This window comes from Rhopalosiphum maidis, chromosome 2 (genome assembly GCF_003676215.2).
Source record: "Rhopalosiphum maidis isolate BTI-1 chromosome 2, ASM367621v3, whole genome shotgun sequence".
NCBI classification, from domain to species: Eukaryota; Metazoa; Arthropoda; class Insecta; order Hemiptera; family Aphididae; genus Rhopalosiphum; species Rhopalosiphum maidis.
In genome coordinates, this window is record NC_040878.1 from 19,515,261 (window position 1) to 19,536,368 (window position 21,108).

At 25.5% G+C, this 21,108-nt stretch overlaps 2 protein-coding genes and 1 pseudogene across 3 annotated transcripts in view; 1 reads left to right on the plus strand and 2 right to left on the minus strand.

Annotated features, from left to right (window-relative positions):
• Nucleotides 1-5,985, minus strand: part of LOC113552021 (cytochrome P450 306a1-like) — a 32,179-nt gene extending 26,194 nt beyond the window's left edge. Inside the window, exon 1 of one of the 2 annotated variants that reach the window (XM_026954674.1) lies at nt 5,823-5,985. The gene's annotated coding sequence lies outside the window, so the exon portion shown is untranslated. The remainder of the gene's footprint in view (nt 1-5,822) is intronic. The other variant, XM_026954672.1, reaches the window with a different exon arrangement.
• Nucleotides 5,347-14,306, plus strand: LOC113552020 (zinc finger protein 665-like). Its single transcript, XM_026954671.1, has 20 exons — nt 5,347-5,676; nt 5,760-5,890; nt 6,356-6,474; nt 6,542-6,689; nt 6,771-6,934; nt 7,036-7,164; nt 7,246-7,410; nt 7,793-7,948; nt 8,262-8,432; nt 8,502-8,619; nt 8,701-8,925; nt 9,564-9,639; nt 9,708-9,856; nt 10,673-10,743; nt 12,219-12,293; nt 13,190-13,264; nt 13,332-13,393; nt 13,465-13,624; nt 13,693-13,960; nt 14,082-14,306. The coding sequence occupies exons 2-20, from the start codon at nt 5,770-5,772 to the stop codon at nt 14,183-14,185; spliced, it is 2,556 nt and encodes an 851-aa protein (XP_026810472.1). The 5' UTR covers nt 5,347-5,676; nt 5,760-5,769; the 3' UTR covers nt 14,186-14,306.
• A 5,414-nt stretch (nt 14,307-19,720) lies between these two features.
• LOC113551065 lies at nt 19,721-20,324 on the minus strand (annotated as a pseudogene).
• Between the last annotated feature and the right edge of the window lie 784 nt (nt 20,325-21,108).

Consider the following 21,108-nt stretch of genomic DNA (forward strand, 5'->3'; position numbering starts at 1 on the left):
CTTAATGTGAGCTTATAATAAATGTGAAATTTACTATCTTTATATATCTACTACGTAGAAAATAATATAGACTATCGATTAATCAATTTATTTTCCATAAAACAATACATTCAAAAGACAATCGAGTATGTACATTCAATGTAATAATATATCTATCGGACGCGATCAAATGGAATTTTTTAACATAAGACAATGATACTTTTTTATAAAGTCTACAATGGTATTATAAACTGCGTGGCGATTCGATTATAGTAACAACCGTACAGTCAGTTGGACGGTCATGCACGCATATATTATATAGATGTAGTATAAAATACAAATGTATAATATCTATATAATATAAAAACCTTCTAATTTAACGCGTCCCAATAAATCGAATATGCCACACATAATCGACTAGTTTATAAATTAAATGTAAATTTTTTTTGTAGTCCTGAATACTGAATAGTACAAAATATGATATTATATTAATATTAATTATTATTAACAAATCACAATTCATAATCTGATCGCTTTCGAAAAACGATTTCAAACGAATTTCAATTTATTAAAATTAGTTACTGTTCACAAAAATTAATTGTAATCGAGATATTATCATAGAATAAATTGGAATGTCAATTGTACATGTGGTAAAAAATTAACATTGTGTTTTGAGCCATAAAATCCAGTTTTTGTAAAAACTGTTAATTATTTTGAATTAATTCTGGTCTATTTATTAGCTACATTAGATAAAATCTAATAATAATGTTTTATATTATTTTGAAATATTAATAAATATCGATATAACATATAATGGTATTAAACAGCGTTATATTATGTTATCACCAAGAGAAGAATAAAGGATTTGAAGATTTTCCATCCTTAAATCCAATTTATCAGCTGCCCATTCCATATAATTACTCAAAGGTGATATTGATACTATTACATGTTATATTACATAAGTTTAAGTCGTTTAAGATCAATTTAGTAGTGGCAGTAGGTATGTATAAGATAGGATGTACATGGTGGTTTACTGGTTTAATTGTTATTATCTTAAAAAGCATTAAGGTTTTCGAAATAATTTTTTTTACACAAATTAGGGCATTATAAAATTATTTATAATTCTTTTAATTACTTTCGTTTTTTTTTAGTACTATAAATAAAAAAAAATTGAATTTTGAACTATAACATATTATAATATATCTTATATAAGTATTTAAAGTTTAAGCGTTTAGCTAAGTTTTTTGGGAAACCTTTATTGAACATCTCCACTCCAATCAATAATTATTATGAAAACTCTGAATACTTACGTATAGGAAATATTGTCGCATATTATATATTTTTAAATGTTCTAAATTAAAATAACTTCAAATTATATTTTTAAAAAAAATATTAGAGGAAACACGTTTTTACTTGCTTACAGTTTAATTGTTTTTTATATTCAGTATAAAGCACATGTAATATCAATACTAATATATCATGATACAATACATTAATTATCATAGTATGTAACTATATGGTAAATAACTTTAAAAATAGTTTTATTTTATATTTATAATAAATATTTTGGATACCTTCAACCGTTATTTATAAATTAATAATATACTCGTAGGGTCATCGATATTCGATAGTTTGGCAGTAAATTGACTATGTGTGGGTATTGCCACTCTTTACAGTCTTTAGCGTTGGCATATTGTCATATTGAACTATTATAGTTGACGAAAGCTATTTTTTCGCTATTGCTAAAGAATATTAATATTATATTAAATAAGTAGTTCATAATACTCATGCATACGGCGTGCACAAACTTCAATTTTGGATGCAGCATGTTATATGAAATTTTCAAATTAATCAATTTTTATTATTTTTAATGAATAAAAAATATAAGCTATCACAGAAAAAATAAAATAAATATATAGTAATGTATCTCTTTAAAAATGTATAGTCATAATTATTATAAAGGTTGGGCATACAAATAATTAAAATAAATCACAACACTAAGCAGTAAGCACAAACAAAGAGTTCAATAATAGCACGGGTTTATAGTAAAACATTAGTCTCGCTGCTTGACGATAACTTAAATTAATTCATGGAGCTAAAAAATTAATGTGTATATTATGTATGTTTATAATAATATAGAATATACCTATACATGATATACCTACACTGACTGATGTAGAAGTTTTTACGGATTTACTGTTAGCTAGAGATGATAATTATTACGATAATATCATTTAATATACTTACTATCTTAATATTATGTATATATTATATACCGGGTGCATGTCATAACAGAAAACACCATCCATTATCTCAAAACTTTTTTTTTTTTTTAATAATTGGTAAATTTTTTTCATAGACATATGTTACTATGTACTGAGCTTGAGCGTAACTTGGAAATTTACTAGGGGAGGGGGAAATATAAGAAATTGATTAGGGGGCAAATGTGTAGTTACATATTAATATAATAATATATTATTGATTATTATTATATTACTCCTCATTTATTCTAAGGGAAAATGGCCTCCGCTTGCTCTCTCCCCCTAGTTTACGCCTATAGAGTATGGTACTGAGTATAGTCATAAATTCATAACAATTTGTAGACGATTTTCGGTAAGTGGTTGTTCTTAATGACGCTTTGTCAAAATTCTTTTAGGATATTGAAAAATTGCCTTTCTCAAAAATGCCATAAATATATCTATGATGCTTTATACATTTTTTTTTTAATTTTAAATAAAAAAATGCTACTTAACTCCAATAACGAAACAGCCACGGGACAGATATAATAAATATTCGAGATGATTAAGTTTTACAGAGTTTAAATTTACAGAGTTCTGCACCGCAATGCGTTAATTGACGGCCGTCCGGCCTAAACATAGTTAAAGTACAACATGATACGTGTACCATATGTCTATATACTACTTTAATATCCTCAATTCACACTCCCATATATGGTGACTACCTACTAACATGTACGGCACGTGTAGTTTTCTATAAATAAGTAGAGAACATTTAAGTACCTAATAACTATTATAGGTATAGGCAATAAACAGTTGTTGCGTTTCACGGGTTTTGCAAACCGTAAACAATTCTATGATTGTTAATTTATTTACGTACAATTATTAGTTTTATAAAAAAGACAACAACTATCCTTTTTTTAAAATATAATTTTAAAGGTGTTAAAAACAATATAATAGCCCAGGGAGGATAATTTCAAAAAATACCTAAAATTAAATTAAATTTCAAATTAGCCTATAAGTCTGTATAAATAGTTATCTATAGATAGCATTATGGATTTCCTTCATTTTTTTTCATGTAATCTAATGGATAAAGGGATACATCACCATATTTATATAGTTAATATTGTTAATATGATGGCCATTGTCTATTATACTACTATAATGAAGTTATTGATACATTTGGAAAAAAGCTTTAATTTCAATAGTCACATATTATGATATAATACTGTACAAATGTTTGTACAGTAAAATGTTACAAATTTTTCGTATTATTTTGAAATATATTAATGATTTTCTTGAAATATTGTTTTTGAAGAATATAAGATATCTATTATTACAATACCTAGGTATGATATTTTAACATTTGTACTAATGTACTACCCTTAATTGTCTTTATCTGAAACGACTTATTTATGAAAATTATGCATTTTTATTAAAACAATATATCTAGTACTAGTTTTTTTTTATCTGTGCATTTTAATTTTATTGAAGAGAGATTAAGTGGCATAAACGATATTTGCACTACTTCACTCATTTCAACTTTAAATGCTAATTTATAAAAAAGAACCATTCAATTTATACATTTAAATCATTTAATATTAGTTATAATTTATTTATATAATTATATGTATGTACATAATCACTTTTTAAAAAGTATTTTTCTATACATTACAAAAAAACTATACCTAAGTTAGTGAATCATCAAAAGTTAATGTTTGTATAACAAACTGAACAAACATACAAGGGGGAAACAAATAAGGGCGTTAAAAAATGTTAGAATTAGGTATATGCAGTAAAATAATACCTCAAACGATCCATGAATACTTTTTTGAAAATGTTTACAGTAAATAGTAGGTAATACTTAAAGAAATAATGAAAATATCTTTCAAATGGACGTGCAAATCATAGTTTAACCTACAGCCATCATTAAGGTTGGAATTTAATGTCCTATAAAATTAAATGTGTTGTGCAACTGTGCAACGATGATTTTTTTCAATGGTCAGTTTATAATTATATAAATGAAACTAAAACAAAATTTAAGTATTATTATAATCTCTTCAATTATATGTACATATAAAAATGGTGTTCAGACTTAAAAGTCGATTTTATCGAGGCGATAAGAACTGTACACAGTCGTGTATCACTGGATACTATTATTTTCACTTCCGGAGCTATATGTAAACTAGAAACGAATATCGTTAGGATTTTTTACTATTTTGGACCGTGAGATTACAAGATTGTAGGCGCGTATTAAATTAAGAACTTCTTTTAAACGTTTTTACTTTTAAAATACATTCCGCGTGGCTCGCGAAAATTCATATTAAATTTATTTAACGATGACTTAACACATAGGTACCTTTTAAGTAATTCTTTGGTTCTTACGATATTTTCACTAATTAATAAAAAACGATTACAAGGTGTCGTTTTCCATTTACGACAAACGCGAAATGCGTGTGGTTTTAGACCAATAATTTTTTAATTGATTACCGATCGTACGAAACCCTACTAATATGGTCCATTACCATAATAATAATTTTGCTGTGAATCAAATATAACAATATCAGCTGCGACATCTAGGTTTGAACGTATACGTTGTGTTTATTTATAAAATAAACACAATATACGACACATAGTTAGCTAGATTTGAGAATTTGACAATATTACCCATATTAATAAATGTTTATGAAAAATAATGAAATTATTTTCTTATAATAATTTTGCACCCAACTAATATTCGTGCCTACTTGCCTTAGTTCCCTTAATCCAGTGAAGAGTTAGTTACTGTGGCCGCTAGGTGGATAAAATCAATCGAAATGATTTAAATTTAACAATATCAGATTTGTGCGTATGAAAAAACAAAAATGGTAATATTACTTAAATAGAAAATTATTATTTTATAACTCTAATAATATCATATTCGTAAACATTATGGATAGAACATACCGAACAGATCTAATGATTTGAGTATTCCGCGCTATCTATCCACCATTTGAGTGCAAACTCAACTCACGTTTCTTTATATAGTGGAGAGTGTACACTGAACATGATAACGAAACTACAATAATGCAATAATTCAGTTTATAGGTAGTATTTACATAAACATAATGCCACATAAATATATTATATTACCAATTTTCTAATTTTCTATTTTTCTATATATACCTGTCAGCTCAATGGAATTATATAACTATAGATCATTAGAAAATTCTAACATTTTGGGTTCCTACTGATTTTATCGTAATATTCATAATATTTCAGTTTGTAAAAAAATTTTGAGCATACAATGGTTGTGCATTATTAATGCAGTAATGGCATAATGCATATTAATAGTTGTATATTAATTTGATGTGAAGTTACATAGTAGATATATTATATTATAGTTGGATAGAATAAACATTGGTTATTTGTATTAATAATCCATTTTATATTATCATGCAATTGTAAAGAATACTCAGAAGTAAGTATACCATTAAATTGATCTACCTACTTATTTTTGCTTTCCTTGTCATATGGTTTACTTTATATTATGATTTTCAACAGATATTCAAATATGGATGATCAATTAAATATTATGTTAGAAAATACCAATTCAGAATTTATTACCTTATCGTATGCTGATCATTCATTGGTCTCTCATCCCGAACAATTATCCGACGAGTGTACAGATATGAGTAAGTATCCAATTATTTGCATTGAGTGTTGATAATGTACTTGAAACAATAACATAGATTTGAGGAAAAGTAAAAAAAAAATAACATTTAACATGTTATTGTTAAAAACTCTTCTGTTTAATACAGTCTTATATTGTATACTACCAGTGCAACAAACATTGTAATATTTTTTATCTAATAATTTGAGTTTTTGGAGTCACATTTATGTAAAATTTACTGTTAAGTAGGTATTTAAAGATAGTGATTGCTGATTTTTAATATTAACCAAATCTGTTATTTATAATGTCAAATTAATAGTTGTTTATAATAATTATTATCGTAATATAAAAAAAAAAAAAAAATGTTTGACCGTTTAATAGGTACCTATAACTAATAATTTTATGTAGTTAAATGTTTAATTCTAAAAATGTATTTATGTAATTTGCTATTTATGAAATATTATATTCATTATTAATTATTATTTAGTTTTAGACCCAGTTCATTGTCAAAATATTAGTACCATGAGTCCATTAAATGATTTGTTATTGGGACAAACATTCTTAATAGAGACTAATGATCAACCGTTATTTGTAAATGGCACAGAGGTAAATAATTTTGATTTCAATTTTTGTCTACTATTTAATATTAATATGATTTTTTTTTTTTCTACAGTTGATTACATTCCAACAAATTGACTCTAACGGACAAATAAATGATATCCAGGCTATTTCAAATAATGTTGATTCTGATAAATCAACAATTGAAAATATTAATTTTACTATGAATTCTGATGATCAATTCCAAGATATTTATTCAGATCGTAATAAGTTTATTTATTTAATACATTTTTTTATACATATTTTTTTTAAATATAGTTTTACAGAAATTTATATCTTTACAGTTAATAAAACCAATTTGGATATAATGAAAACCACAAATGACAGTAATAACTTGAAAGAACATTTGCAAGTTACAATCAACACTGATATAACTAGTGGGAATTACAGTTATTCGACTGCTATTAAAATTTTAGATGATGTCGCTAAAAGTCCTGTTGATACTAATGTAAGTTAGCTTTTGATGAATTATTTAGGTATAAGGTAAATAAGCATTATTAATTATTGATTTAAGTCAAGATGAGTAATTAGTTATTATATTTTGTTTAGGGTCATTTTGTTTGTGATTTATGTTTACATGAATTTTACAACTGGAAAAATTATAAGAAACATAAATTAGAACATTTAAATGATAAGCCATTTAAATGTTTGAAATGCTTGAAATCATTTAATTATAATGTAAGTTATAATAATTTTTCATAAATTGTTTGATATAATTTAAAATGTATTTATGTATATTATGTTATTTTATATTTACAGAATAACTATTTACTCCACATTGCTTCTCATTCAACAAGTAATTTGAAATGTCCAAAATGCAAAAAAGAATTTAAACGCATAGCTAGCTTTAAGGCTCACTTAAAAATTCATAAAACTGAAGAATTGATTACATGCAATATTTGTGACAAAATATTTGACAATCAGGTACTTAATTATAGTTTATTTGTTCTTATTTATAAATATAATATTCAGTGATTTCTGTTTATTTTAATGGTGAATCATTTTTAGAATATAAGTACGTATACTTTCTTAATTATGATTAAAAAATAAATATCAAAAATTAAAATAACAAATCTTGCTCAATCTTTGGTTTTCATAATATATACATAATAAGTAAAATAAAATAGTATTAAGTTGGTTTAAACTTAAAACTTTTAAACGAGTATATTATCTAATTACCTTTCATAAACCACAGTCATTACTATATTACAGCTAATAAATAAGCAAATGCTTTATATTTGTTTGTGTATTCTACAGTGTTTTTTTTTATGTTTTACGATGCCATAAAATTATATTTTTATTTTAGTACCGGTTAGACATTCATAAAGAAAATTGTATGCAAGAATATATAATTAATCCTGATGAAGGAACATCTGTTGCTTGTATTAAAACTTGTACAGTTTGTAATAAGTCGTTTTCAACTATACCAGAATACAAAATGCACATAAAGGAACATAGAAAAGTAAGCTGGATTTATTATTTATTATGTATAAGAATTTAATTGATCACGAGGAAAAAAGATTGCAATTTTACAAATAAAATTATTTATTAAAAATAAAATACTTAGTAACTAAAATAATACTAAAATGAAGTTTATATTTTTTATATTAGTTCAAGATATTAAGGTAGTAAGTAGGCATTTTTAATACCTAAGTAGTATTATAAATAATATTTCAATATTTAAATAATTAAAATTTTTTAATTAGGTATTTAAATATTGCTGATCAATTAACTGAGGTAAAATTTAATTATCATTTATTTATTTTTAATTTTAGTTTGATTCAGTGTTGAAAAAATATCATAAAGTTACTTCAAAATTAAAAAGATTGCATAAAACAAGCAATAAAGTTAAAAGATTTAAATGTGATCATTGTGAATGGTCATTTAATAAGTCAAATCTTTTACTTCGTCATATGAGAACACATACTGGAGAAAAACCATTTGAAGTCAGTTGTTTATTAACTTATTACAATGTGATTGCTATTCTGGACATTTATAGGATTTTTTTTTTGTAGTGCTCTTCTTGTTCAAGATACTTTACTCAACAAAATTCATTAAATAGACATCTGTTGAAACATAAAGGAATACGACCGTTCAAATGTGAATTCTGTGAAATGAGTTTTTGTCAAAAAGGTCATTAAACAGTGTGAATATTTTTTAGATTTAATACATTGTCTAGATAATAACTAAAAATCATCATTGGATATGTTGTAGGCCATTTAATTAATCATATGAAAAAATGTCATGCTGTTACAAAAGAAGCAACAAGAATTCATAAATGTTCTATGTGTTCTTGTGTTTACAACAGTATCAATGCTCTTAGTAAACATATGAATGTTTACCATGGATTAAAAACTAAGGAATTAAATAAAACTGTTCAAAATTATTTAACTAAGAATATAGAATCAGTTGATGATGAAACTATACATTTAATTAAAGGTAAAAAAAACAATCGTACTTAGTTTTCTAATAAGAAAACATTTTTTTCAAATGTAAATGCCTTGTAGATGTTTTGTTCTTGGAACTTAAATGCACAATTTATACAGTAAAATTTAATGAGTTCATTGTTTTAAACATAATTTTTGAGGATATCATGACTAATTTTGTTTAAATATTATTCTATTTTGAAAATTGGAAAAAGTACCTCCACAACTTTTATAATAGATATATGATTTTTACTTCATTTATTAAGGTATCTTTATATTTTAAATTAACTGCAGGATAAAAATCTTTCAAGAAAGAAACCCATAAAAAATAATTTCATCCACTACTAAAAAAAAAAATCTACAGAATACAATATTCCCATCTGCATTTTTCAATGACAGTATTGCAAATACAACATTATTCTATGTTTTCTTGGCAAATTTTATTCTAATTACCATTTGAAATATACTTAGAACTTCTAGGCTAGAATGTATTTCACAATTCCTGTATCAAATAGAATGAATTACTAAGTACATAATATGGACAATTGATTTTTATTCACAAAAAAATATTTTGCAGTAATTTAACAAATAATATGTATTTTATTTGCCTTTTTACATTTATTTAGTTATTTATATGATATTTATGTTTAGATCCCTCAAAATTAGAACAATGGCTTGAAGAAGTAGCTCATGAATTGCAAAGTGGTGATAATAATTCAGAATTAAAGTAATTATAATTTTAAATATATTGGTTTAAAAAATGTTCTAATGCATTTAATGTTACTAATTTTTTAGGGATTGCAATGATCCAATTACTACTCAATGTGAATTTGGATTGAATCTAATTGAAAGTGAACATTTTGATCAAATTTTAAGTCCGATTTCTAATATAAAAACTAGTGATCACATTGACATTGAAAACTTAACATTTTCTCTTGCAGATGGTATTAAATTTTTATTATATATATATATATATATTTATTATAAAGCTTTAAAATGTAAAATATTTAGTATCATTATTTAAATTTAAATAAAGAATATGGTGATTTGTTTAGTTAATTTTACCATAAAGCTAAAAATAATAGAAACAATAAACTAATCAATTTAAAAATTGATAGTAATTGGACTCTCGTGTTCCTGCATGTGTTATTGCTATCTTACTAACCTATACTATGATAACTTTTAAGTTCAGAAGAATCTATTTTACAGTTGTTTTTAATATTAAATTGAACTTACTATACAATTTAAAAGTACAAATATTATTATTTTGAAATTGTAAATTTAAAAAATTTAAAACGCTCATAACTTGTTTTATCATTAAAATATTAAAAAAGCCTATGTGAAGCCCTAAATAATATTCTTACTTTTAAGTTTGATTATGTTCAATTTATTCTAATGAAAATGTAAAATGGATTCACCTGAATATAAAATTAACCATGTTGTGGTCACTTATGCAGTCACTTAAGAAGAGATCAACATATAAGTAACATAGCACATCTATGTACCCGATTCTTACTATAGTTTATTTATAGTTAATATTAAAATACAGTTTATATTTTTTTCTATAAATATGATAATAAGTAAATTTGTTCGTAATATAAATTATTTTTTCTCATCAATTATTTCTAAACAATTTTTTATAGATTTTTAAGTTCAAATTGTTAATTCATATTAATTTATAGTAATCAAAAGAGGTATAACATTGTTGTATGGCCCATCATGGCTAAAAATATTAATCAATTATTAATTTGCTTCTATAGGTCAAGATTATATTATTATGAAGAATAAACAAGATCAATCAACAATCGAAAATGCTATTGTCCAAACTCAAGTATTTATTTTTTGAATATTTGTATCCTTATGCATAGAATAGATGATAAGGTAGTAGTAAGCACTTTAACCTTCTACCATCGCACACTAGGTAAAAATTTGCCCAGAGGAAATACTCAGAAAATGTTTTAAAACTATATTTAGGAAGCTAGATAAGATAACAGCATTCAGTTAATAAAGATAAAAATAATACAACGATACCTATAAAACATGGGGTAATAAATTACCCCGCACGCGTGGTAGAAGGTTAAAGCCTTTTTTTAACATAAGATAACTATAATATTTCATCATTTAAATGATCTAAAATAATTGATAACAGTTAAATATTTTATTATTGTTTGATCTATATTGACAATGAAATCAATCCAAAAAAAATTAATCAATTTGTATAGTCCTGATCATTAGTATTTTAGTATTCATCATTTAAATTATTTTAAAAAATATGACTAAATTCATTAAAACCATAGACAATAGTACAAAGCGTATAAATTGAATTTAAAGTTTTTCGATATGTAATAACCACTATAATAAAAGTATGATAGTGTTCTGTATTAATTGTGTTAAATTATAATTAATATATGTAATATATTATATAAAATAACATGTACTGAATCATTGAATAATCATCACTTAGTCAGACCAAGGGGATAATAAAATATAATTTATCTTACCTATTAAAATGTTTAGTTTCAATTCTTAAAATAATTAAAATAATTTTTAGAAGATACTTCAATCAATTTTTATTTGTCCATATTAATTTTATACATTTTCTGTTTTTTCAATTATAATTTAAAAATTTTTTTTTTCACATTTGTGTTTTTAGTAAGGATAACCATTTAGTAAATATTTACTCACCACTTATTTAAATGATTTTGGGTTGTTATTCGATGAGTTTAAAAAAACCTTTTTTTTTTATTACATATAAAGGTTTCAATAGCTAGGTCATTAGCCTACATTAGTATTTATATTTACATTACTTATTATATGGTTGTTTGCTGAACTTCATTAAGGTGATTACATTTTTTTTTTGTTTATGCAATTTTGACTTAACTTATCAATATTGATGGTTTTAAAAAATCGGTATATTGAGTAGGTGTTGTGTTTCCCATTTAAAATATGTTGTATTGAGAAATATAATAGAACAGTTAACAAAAACACTAATGCTAGGTTGTATAAAAAATTGTATTGTTCATTATAATTTAATGGATCAATCATGGGTTACAAAATTATGTTTAAGGGACCATTAGCTCACTATTGATTCATTAAATGTTTAATGATTGTTCATATAACAGGGCTGTAATGTGCTAACTACTAACGTCATATATATTAAGGTGTAACAAGACTATTTGACAAACTTCCATTACAAATGTTACTATATTTGTTAAATAGTCCTGTTACACCCTGTATAGTCATAATTTGGAAAATGGTTTCTAGTTTTTATCAGTTATAATAATGTTATGAGTTTTTATGTTACAGGAAACGGAATTAGTAACAACTGCTACTGAAAATGAATCATTAGCTTTAAATGTTGCAAAAGAAACAACAATAAAAGTAGGCAATATATTTATAAAATATGTACAATATAAATTTAAGTTTTTAAGCATTAGTTAATTTACATACTATTAAATGAGTAATACCAACAAATAAATTATTGATATTACATAATATAACATATATTATTATACTCAATACTGTCATAATTTGAGAGATGGGTCCTAGTTTATATTGATTAATTAGCTCTCAATAGCATTCACTGTTATAGAAAAGTGATGTATATTGTATAAATGTTGAGTTCTTCTTTTTGAACTCAAATTTCTTTTTTAAATTCTTAATATTATTTAAATAAATAAAAGAATAAAGTTATTTTAACCTTACATAATTTACTTGATATTAATACAATTTTTCTATATTTTACTATTATACATATTATTTTTAGTATTTTAATACTATATATTTTTTATATTACAGAGTATAGAACCTGTAATAATTGCTATTGAAAATAAATCAATATTAATAAAAAAGATACCACTAAAGAGGTAGCATATTTATTAGATGTTTAAGGTCCAAAAAGGTTTTATTAACGAAACTTAGTATTGTTTAATTTTCATACTTTTAAATGAATAATGTTGACATAGAAATTTTTGATATTACTTGTAATATATTCTGTCTGAATTTATGAAATAATTTGAGTACTAGTTTTTATTGGCTAATAAGCTTTTAATTAAAGTTTAGGTAGTAAGAAAATTCAGAATATTGTAGAAATGTTAAGTCTTTCTATAGTTATTAAATTCAAGTTCCTTCTATGAATTTTTTCTATTCTGTAAAAAGTATAAAAAGTATAGAAACTTTTATAGCGTACCAAACAAAAATTAAAAACTGACACTTTATTTGTTGGAATATTTATTTACTTAAGTAACTATTAATATTATTTATTTGTTATATTTCAGGAGATGGGACCTGAAATGACTACTACAGAAAATGAATCAATATCATCGAGTGTTTTAAAAGAAACCACTAAAAAGGTAGTATATTTATTAGATAGATATATAAGATTTACATGTATACTTAATTCTGTGTCATGTTAAATAGCTTCCTTTAAGAAAAAAAAAATGTGGTGATAAAATGTCTAAATTGGATTCACAAAAGATTGTGTAAGCTTATAAGTTATATGTAATTATTATTATTTTATAATGTTTCATTTAAATATATAATTAAATTTTAGACCAAAAACAAAAAATGTGCACACATTTAATTTGAAAAAGAAGAATAGTATTAGTAATGAAGTTAAGAAAAGTATTAATCATGCAAGTAGTAAAGCTGAACCAAAAGTTTTATATGTACCAAATATAGCTACTAATTCAGCAGAAAGAACCATTAGTATTGTAAGTTATAAATACTATTTTACCATACCAATTTTAAGAATTACTTTAAATTTCTTTTTTAAATATAGACACAAAAACCATCGCCAAAAGTGTGCCAGTTCTGTGAAAAAATATTTAAAAAGAATGCTGATCTCGAAAGACATGAAAGAATACACACTGGTGACAAACCGTATAAATGTGACCAACCAGATTGTAATAAAGCATTCGCCACTAAGAGTTCACTTGAATATCATATAATTACTCATTCAGGTAAGATGAAAAGAGCCGAGTGCCCTCAATGTAATGGATTATTTGCTACCACCTCAACTTTGAAAGTTCACATGCGACAGCATACAGGTAATTGGTTATTATTTTTTTAATCAAACTACTTACATATCTAATTTGTATACTTAAATATCTTTAAAACAAAATTTTATGATATTTTAAGTATAATTATGAGTTTATTATAATATCTTAGGTGAAAAGCCATTTAAATGTCCTGTATGCGGGGATGCATTTCGAACAACCGGGCATTTACATACACATGTGATAATCCATGAACGAAAAAAAAAACGCAAATAAAATTATGTTATTTCATCAAATTAAAATTTTGTAAGAATATACCCATTGCTGATGATCTTGAAAGTAAACACTGGACATATTTGCCTTCCAAAATGAGAATTAAATCCCTTAAATAGTTTTATTAATAACTTATTTTTTTTATTAACCACCATCCATCAGTAAATTATTATAGTCTCTTTTGATATCCATGGACCATAAATAATCAGGAATTATTTAGCCAGTCCTATAACTGGTTTAGGCAGAAAAAACATGAAACATATTTATCAATATATTAATATATTATTTCAATAGAAAATTTAAGATTTTATATTTTCTGTTTAAATAATCCATATGCAAGTAATATAAATAAATGATGAAAAAAATAATTTAAAAATTGAAGAATTTATGCAGACATATATCTAAATTATATAAATATATATTGTATACATATTAATTTATAATATAGCCACTTTTTGATAATTTTATATGATTATATTGTATTGTAATAACTTTTTATATGCTATAAGGTAATATGTTCCTACTAGCTTAATCATAAATTATGAAATTATGACACATAATATGTATAATGTATATGATAGACGACAGTCTTAATATCTTAATTCGAGCCCTTACAGATCAAAAATAATATTTATAAAGTTAACATATACGCTTACCAATGTAAAAGTGTATACTTATTGGCTATAATTGTATTATGTAATATACTAATATCTTATAGTTTGTACGTTATATATTACTGTTAAAACTTAAAACTATTCAATATCTTCTTATTATTGTCTGTATTGTAACTAAAGTAAAGATGTAATTTACGTAAATTAGTAATTGTATATATTTTACAGATTTCCTTTATTTATCCTTTGAAACATTGAAACATAGATAAGTCTCCTTCGTAATCAAGTTTCTAAATGAATAATCTGATGTGTTGCTCTGATTATACAGTTGCATGCTTCCATACGAGTATATAATTATTGAAGGGTACTTTATCAAATTTAATGGTATAAAAACTACAAAATATAAGTTTTTAAAAGATTATTTCACGCGACGTGTCCCAATAATGACTTCTACGGTATTTTACTATTTTCACTCACTATTGCTGGGGAGTAGTTACAGCAGTTTCAGAAAATCGCTATGTATTCGATAAATGTTATTTGCGTTATGTTTTTTCACCGTAAAAATTACCATCATATTATAATATGTCATTATAAATTATGTTATATACAATTTATATAATATGTGTACATAATAATATAATTGATCAGTGGCATGTATAGGTTAAGTCGATTAAGATATTTATTGTACAATGCTTGAATTGAAGGCTGACGAAGTCTCTTATTTATAAAAATATTAATGTATACCCATCCCTTCTAATTATCCCTTCTATCTTAATCAATTAGACATTTAAGACATATTCTAGTTATTTACGCACATTATTTTTACACATTATTTTTGAATCTCCTACTATTTTTTCCCTAATAGCACTAGTTATTGTTAATGTTTCAAATAAAATTTTATATGAAATTATTTTAATATGCCTGTCGTTTTTTCCTTCTACAACTGTTCAGCCGTTCTCGCGGTAAATTCGTTATTTTCATGTTTACTAAAATAATCATGAATCGGTTAATAAACGTTCATTTCATTTTTATATTTAATTATTGTTGATTTAATGATATTTTTTTTAAAAGGATTTTTTTTTTTTACTAATGATTCAATAATAGTCATAAACCATTATAGGTGCACCGTATAATTAATGATCTTATACAACTTAAACAAAGGTGTGAAAATTAAAATTGGTGTACGATACCAAGAATTCGCTGTCTGCATAAAAGTTGAAAATCTTAAGCGACTCATATTATTATTAATGTAATATGGCCGTCTTGACGCCAACTTCAAGTTTCTATAACCCAAAAATTAAAAAATATAAATAATTGATTACAAAATTAAACGTTTTCCGTATTATAAAATTGAAAAAAAATATTGTCATACCACGAATAATTTAATGTTTTTCGCAATGGTTACTTATTGATAAATTATTATTGTAATATAATAAGATCATCGATTGGCGATAATTACAGTATTATGAATGTATAACGAAATTTAAATTTTCATAATATGTTAAAAAAAAAAGGAGTAGTTACTTGTATTAAGTCGAATGACATTATTTTGATTTATACATTTTTATACCTATGTATCAAAGATATAATTCTTTTTTAACGAGTGGTTAGTCGTATAATATTATGCTTAAATCCAAAATAAAATTATGTTTTATTATATTGTATCGTAGCCGTTCGTCTGATGTGAACGGAATATAATATTCACTTTCACTGCATTTACACTCGATCATGAAACAGTTTTTACTGGTTTTCATTTATGATTTTGGGCATACACACGTTATACGTAGACTTTTTGAACCCATATTATTTACAACTTAGTTAGGCCATCTTAGACAACAGATCTGACTTTTACAGTCGAACAAATTAAAATCGGCACACTTGCACAGCCGCACAGACCGTGAGAAACTGAGAAATATATTTGCTGATTCGTTATGCCTTATGCGTCTCGGATAAGACAAATCTATATAAATTTGTGTTCAGCTGTAACAGCACAGATAAACTTGCAAACGTACATCATACTATTATATTGTGAAGATGGTCGAACGGGATATTGTAGTAGAGCTTCCTATACGACGATTGAACAGGTACCGTCGTGTAGCCACTAGCCATGTAGGCAAGTCTTAGCACGTCGCGCGTCGACAATAAATTACACGAAACGATGGAGGAATACGCGACCGCGACTTGAGGTATTTAGTGATATCCTCCGCTTGCGACGACACGATATATATCGTTGCACAATGTTGCCTATATATAATAGATAGAAATACAAATGAAACATTGACATGGAAGTGACTTGAATTCTGGGATTTCTTTCCGACTATTTTTGCTTCTGGATTTAATAACCACGAGAATCCTATAGCTAGGTGTAAATATATTATTCGAAGTATTTTTAAGTTCTTAAAATCTACTTTAATTAGCAAAATAAAATAAAAAATGAGTACCATATTATTTATATTATACCTTATCAACTATTTCGATATTTGTATGAAAAGTAAAAGTATATGAAATTACCAAATAATGACTTGAATGGTTCTTAGGTATTTATATTATTATTACTATAGGTAATCAAATTAATCAACTAAAGCCTAAAGGTGTATCTACATAATTAATGAGTAAATTAAATAATTAACTACCAACTAAAAATACGATTATGGAAATATGTAAGAATACATTATATCTCATTTCAGAAGTAAATAATACCTATTATATTTAAATATTCAATAATAATAATTTAATATATTTAGATATACATAATTGCTGAGTTTTCCATTAGTTAAACAACGGTCAAAGTTTTATATTTTTAAGTAGATTCCTGGGATTTTTTTTAAATGTAAGTACCATGATCATTGGTCAACCACCCCTTATTAATTACTCCCCTGCTAATTGGCTGTTATGAAATGTAATTAAATATCAGATTGTGTGTTATCATAATATTACGAGTACATATACCATATTAAGTTAATAATAAGTCTGTAATAATTTAAATTTTCACTCCAAATGTATACAGACCAATCATGGAGCCGGACTTATTCATGGGTTTTATTTCATGTGCAGAATGGTAATATCTACGTTGGTAAGCTGGTTACAGATCTACATCCGTACACAAATAATTATTGAAGTATCTCGTATTTTCGTGATTACGATAATACGCACGTACTATCCCTTCTATCCCGGATTCCCAGCTATAAACTATATATATATATATTATATACATACTTATATTCTAGGCTACCGCATCATCCATCAACCCACAAGTACGTTTCACTATAATCCAACATTTTCTCTCCACATTTTTAACAGTGTCAATAGTGATGATATTTTACTACACCACAGATTACGTTATTTATCATATCCAAACTTTATTTATAGTATGTATGACGTGAATGTGTAGTAGATGTACACCGCTCTAAATGCGCTCTTCGCGATTTTGGGTATGGGTGATGATGTTTTGCGTAAAAAATAGGTAAATAAACTATTTAACTATGCGAGGTAGGTATATATCTAGTTATTACGTACATAAAATAATATTGTCATAACTTGACATCGATATGATATTGTTCAATTGCCGTCCAGAGTCGCTTTGATTGTCAGTTGGTGGTTTATGTATTTATTATTATAAATGTCACAGGACAGACATTTACAGGATGATTTTATATTTCGTCATCATAGGTAAGATATTATAGTTTTATCTCTAATTCTTTTATTTTTCTGACCAAGTTTTACACTTGTTGGAGTTTTCTCGGAATTAAATGAATTTATATTTAAGATTAAACGTAATTTTTCTCTATATCTATTATTGTGTCGTAAGTTGTATTTTATTATTATTCTTGTTATTTATTTCCACTTTATGTTTATTGTTTATTCTGAAATTCACGAAGTTCCGGCCTTTTCAGGTCTCGGGTTGTTGGTTGTTGGCGGTCGTTATAACCACACACATTCGAAAAAAAGGTCGTCGTGCAAACACGCACATTTTTATACATCAATTCCACACAGTTATACCAAAATCAAACCATCCAATACCGCGCACACTAATATGTATCAATAAAGCACACATTTACCTAAAATCATATTATTGTTTAGAACCCAATAATCATTTAATCATTTTTAATCAAAATCACATAATTATTAGCAATGAAATGAAATTAATTGAATATTTGAAAACATTAGGATCAACTTTTATTCCAATCAAAGTATTATCTACTATATATATTTTATTATCATTATATATATTAAATTATTTTTAATTAGGTAAGTACTAGGTAGTATTATTAAAATTATAAAATCTCATTGATTGTATTATTTTTACGACAATTTGTTTTAATAACAATAAATGTTTAATTTTTAACTGTCAATCAAATGTGTACAGTTTTTAATTATCGGCCTTCCAAATTTCATTTTTTAATAATTGAAAAAACTTTGTGTGGTATTGAATAATGTCCTGATTGGTGACATTGTTTAAAACTATTGGTTCCCGAATTTTTTTTTTGGAAAATTATCGAACAGTCGCAAGTTAACATGTTAGCACTCTTAGCAGAATGAGCGTTCCTATTCTGTTTTTTTTTACAATACAAAACGTATTTATCAATGAGATTTGACATTTTTCGTCATTACGACATTACAAATATTATAGTTATCATTATTTCTTATAAATATATAATGAAACTTTCACAATATTTAGCTAGAGTACCTAATGTTAAGCTATTTATACCACGAACTACTTATTTATGGTCGTAGGTAACAGTGTTGATGGGTATTCGTGTAGTAGCAGGTGATCTACCGCGGAGGGGTGATCTGTGAATTCAGGATGAGTGATCTACGTTTTAATAGTATAAAAACACATTATATTTTTTATAACGAGTACGTCATATCATACAAATATTCGTCAAACATAAAAATAAAAAATAATTAGCTAAATATAATAATAATTTCAATTACAGTAAACGTTTTTAGTATCATTTAAAAATTTTAAAAAAGTATTTTCAGGTTTAACGGATCTCCACCATGCTTCAATCAGATGACGAGGTAAAAGTTCCGATGTAGTGCCATGCATTTTTCGAAGTATTTTCATTTTTAGATGTGACCAAACGTATTCTATTGTTTGGGTGTTGGCTGCTGTTAGCGGGTCGACAAAGTTTTTAGAATGGTTTACAGTCAAGTGATTATAACCGGTATTTTGTAAAATTTTATATGGTTTCCATTCATCTGACATTATTGTTGTTCCTGGAAGTATTTCTTTTTCAATTATTGAAATAAGTGTAGCTCTATCTCGACGTTCAATAACAAAAAAAACGTTTTTCAAGAAAATCATCATGCCGCCAACACATTCCAAAAACCCAAGGTCCTTCTACTCGTTTGCCATAATTTTTATTCCTGTTATTAGGAGGAATATTTTCAGAATCAGAATCAGAACTATCGTCGTCCGTCAAATTTGCACCTCTATGATCACCCAATAGAATCCTACCTCTATTATATTTCCTTTTCCCTCGTAGTTATGACTCGTCAATTTGAACACATTCATTAGGTTCACCCATAGGTTTCCGATTTTCATAAATAGTACAACACACATCGCGGCATAAAATTGTACCAGTCTACTACTGTTTTATTAGAACATCCAGTAAGCCGACAAACGTTTATAATACTCATGTCTTCTGACCAGTAAAAAACTAATTCTAAAATTTGTCCCAGCGACAATTTAGAATTACATTTATTATTTAAATCCTTATAAGAAAAAAATGTATTGTCTTGACGCAGAGACTGGAATGTTTGGCATCCTTTTCTAACGCATTTTAAACTTTGGTACTCACGTTATTCATCAGAAGCCAGTTGTTTTTTTCTGATCACAATTTTTGTTTCGGAATCACATTTTTTACAATTTGGCGTTTTACTGTCATTCGGAAGTAAATTGTGAAGTTGTAAAAAATTTACAGTTGATTTTTCATCAACAATTATTTTATAAAATTCAGACGCACGCATTATAGACAAACTCCGACCGACGAACAATTTGAAACTAACCTATCCAGCAACATTGCTAAGACTCGTAGTCATATTGTAAATGTCATTAATCGTTATCGAAATACTGTTTGCGATAATGTGCATATAATAATAGTATAAAATAATATAATATAATAATTGTAGATCACCAACTACACCTTGTATAGTACGGTAGATCACCAACTACACCTTGTATAGTACGGTAGATCACCTGATACACCTAAAAAGAGGTAGTAGATCACCTGTTACACGAATGTCTATTGATGTATTGGATTTTTAAGTTTTTAATTAATTAAATACTTACACATGATGACTTTAGACTTA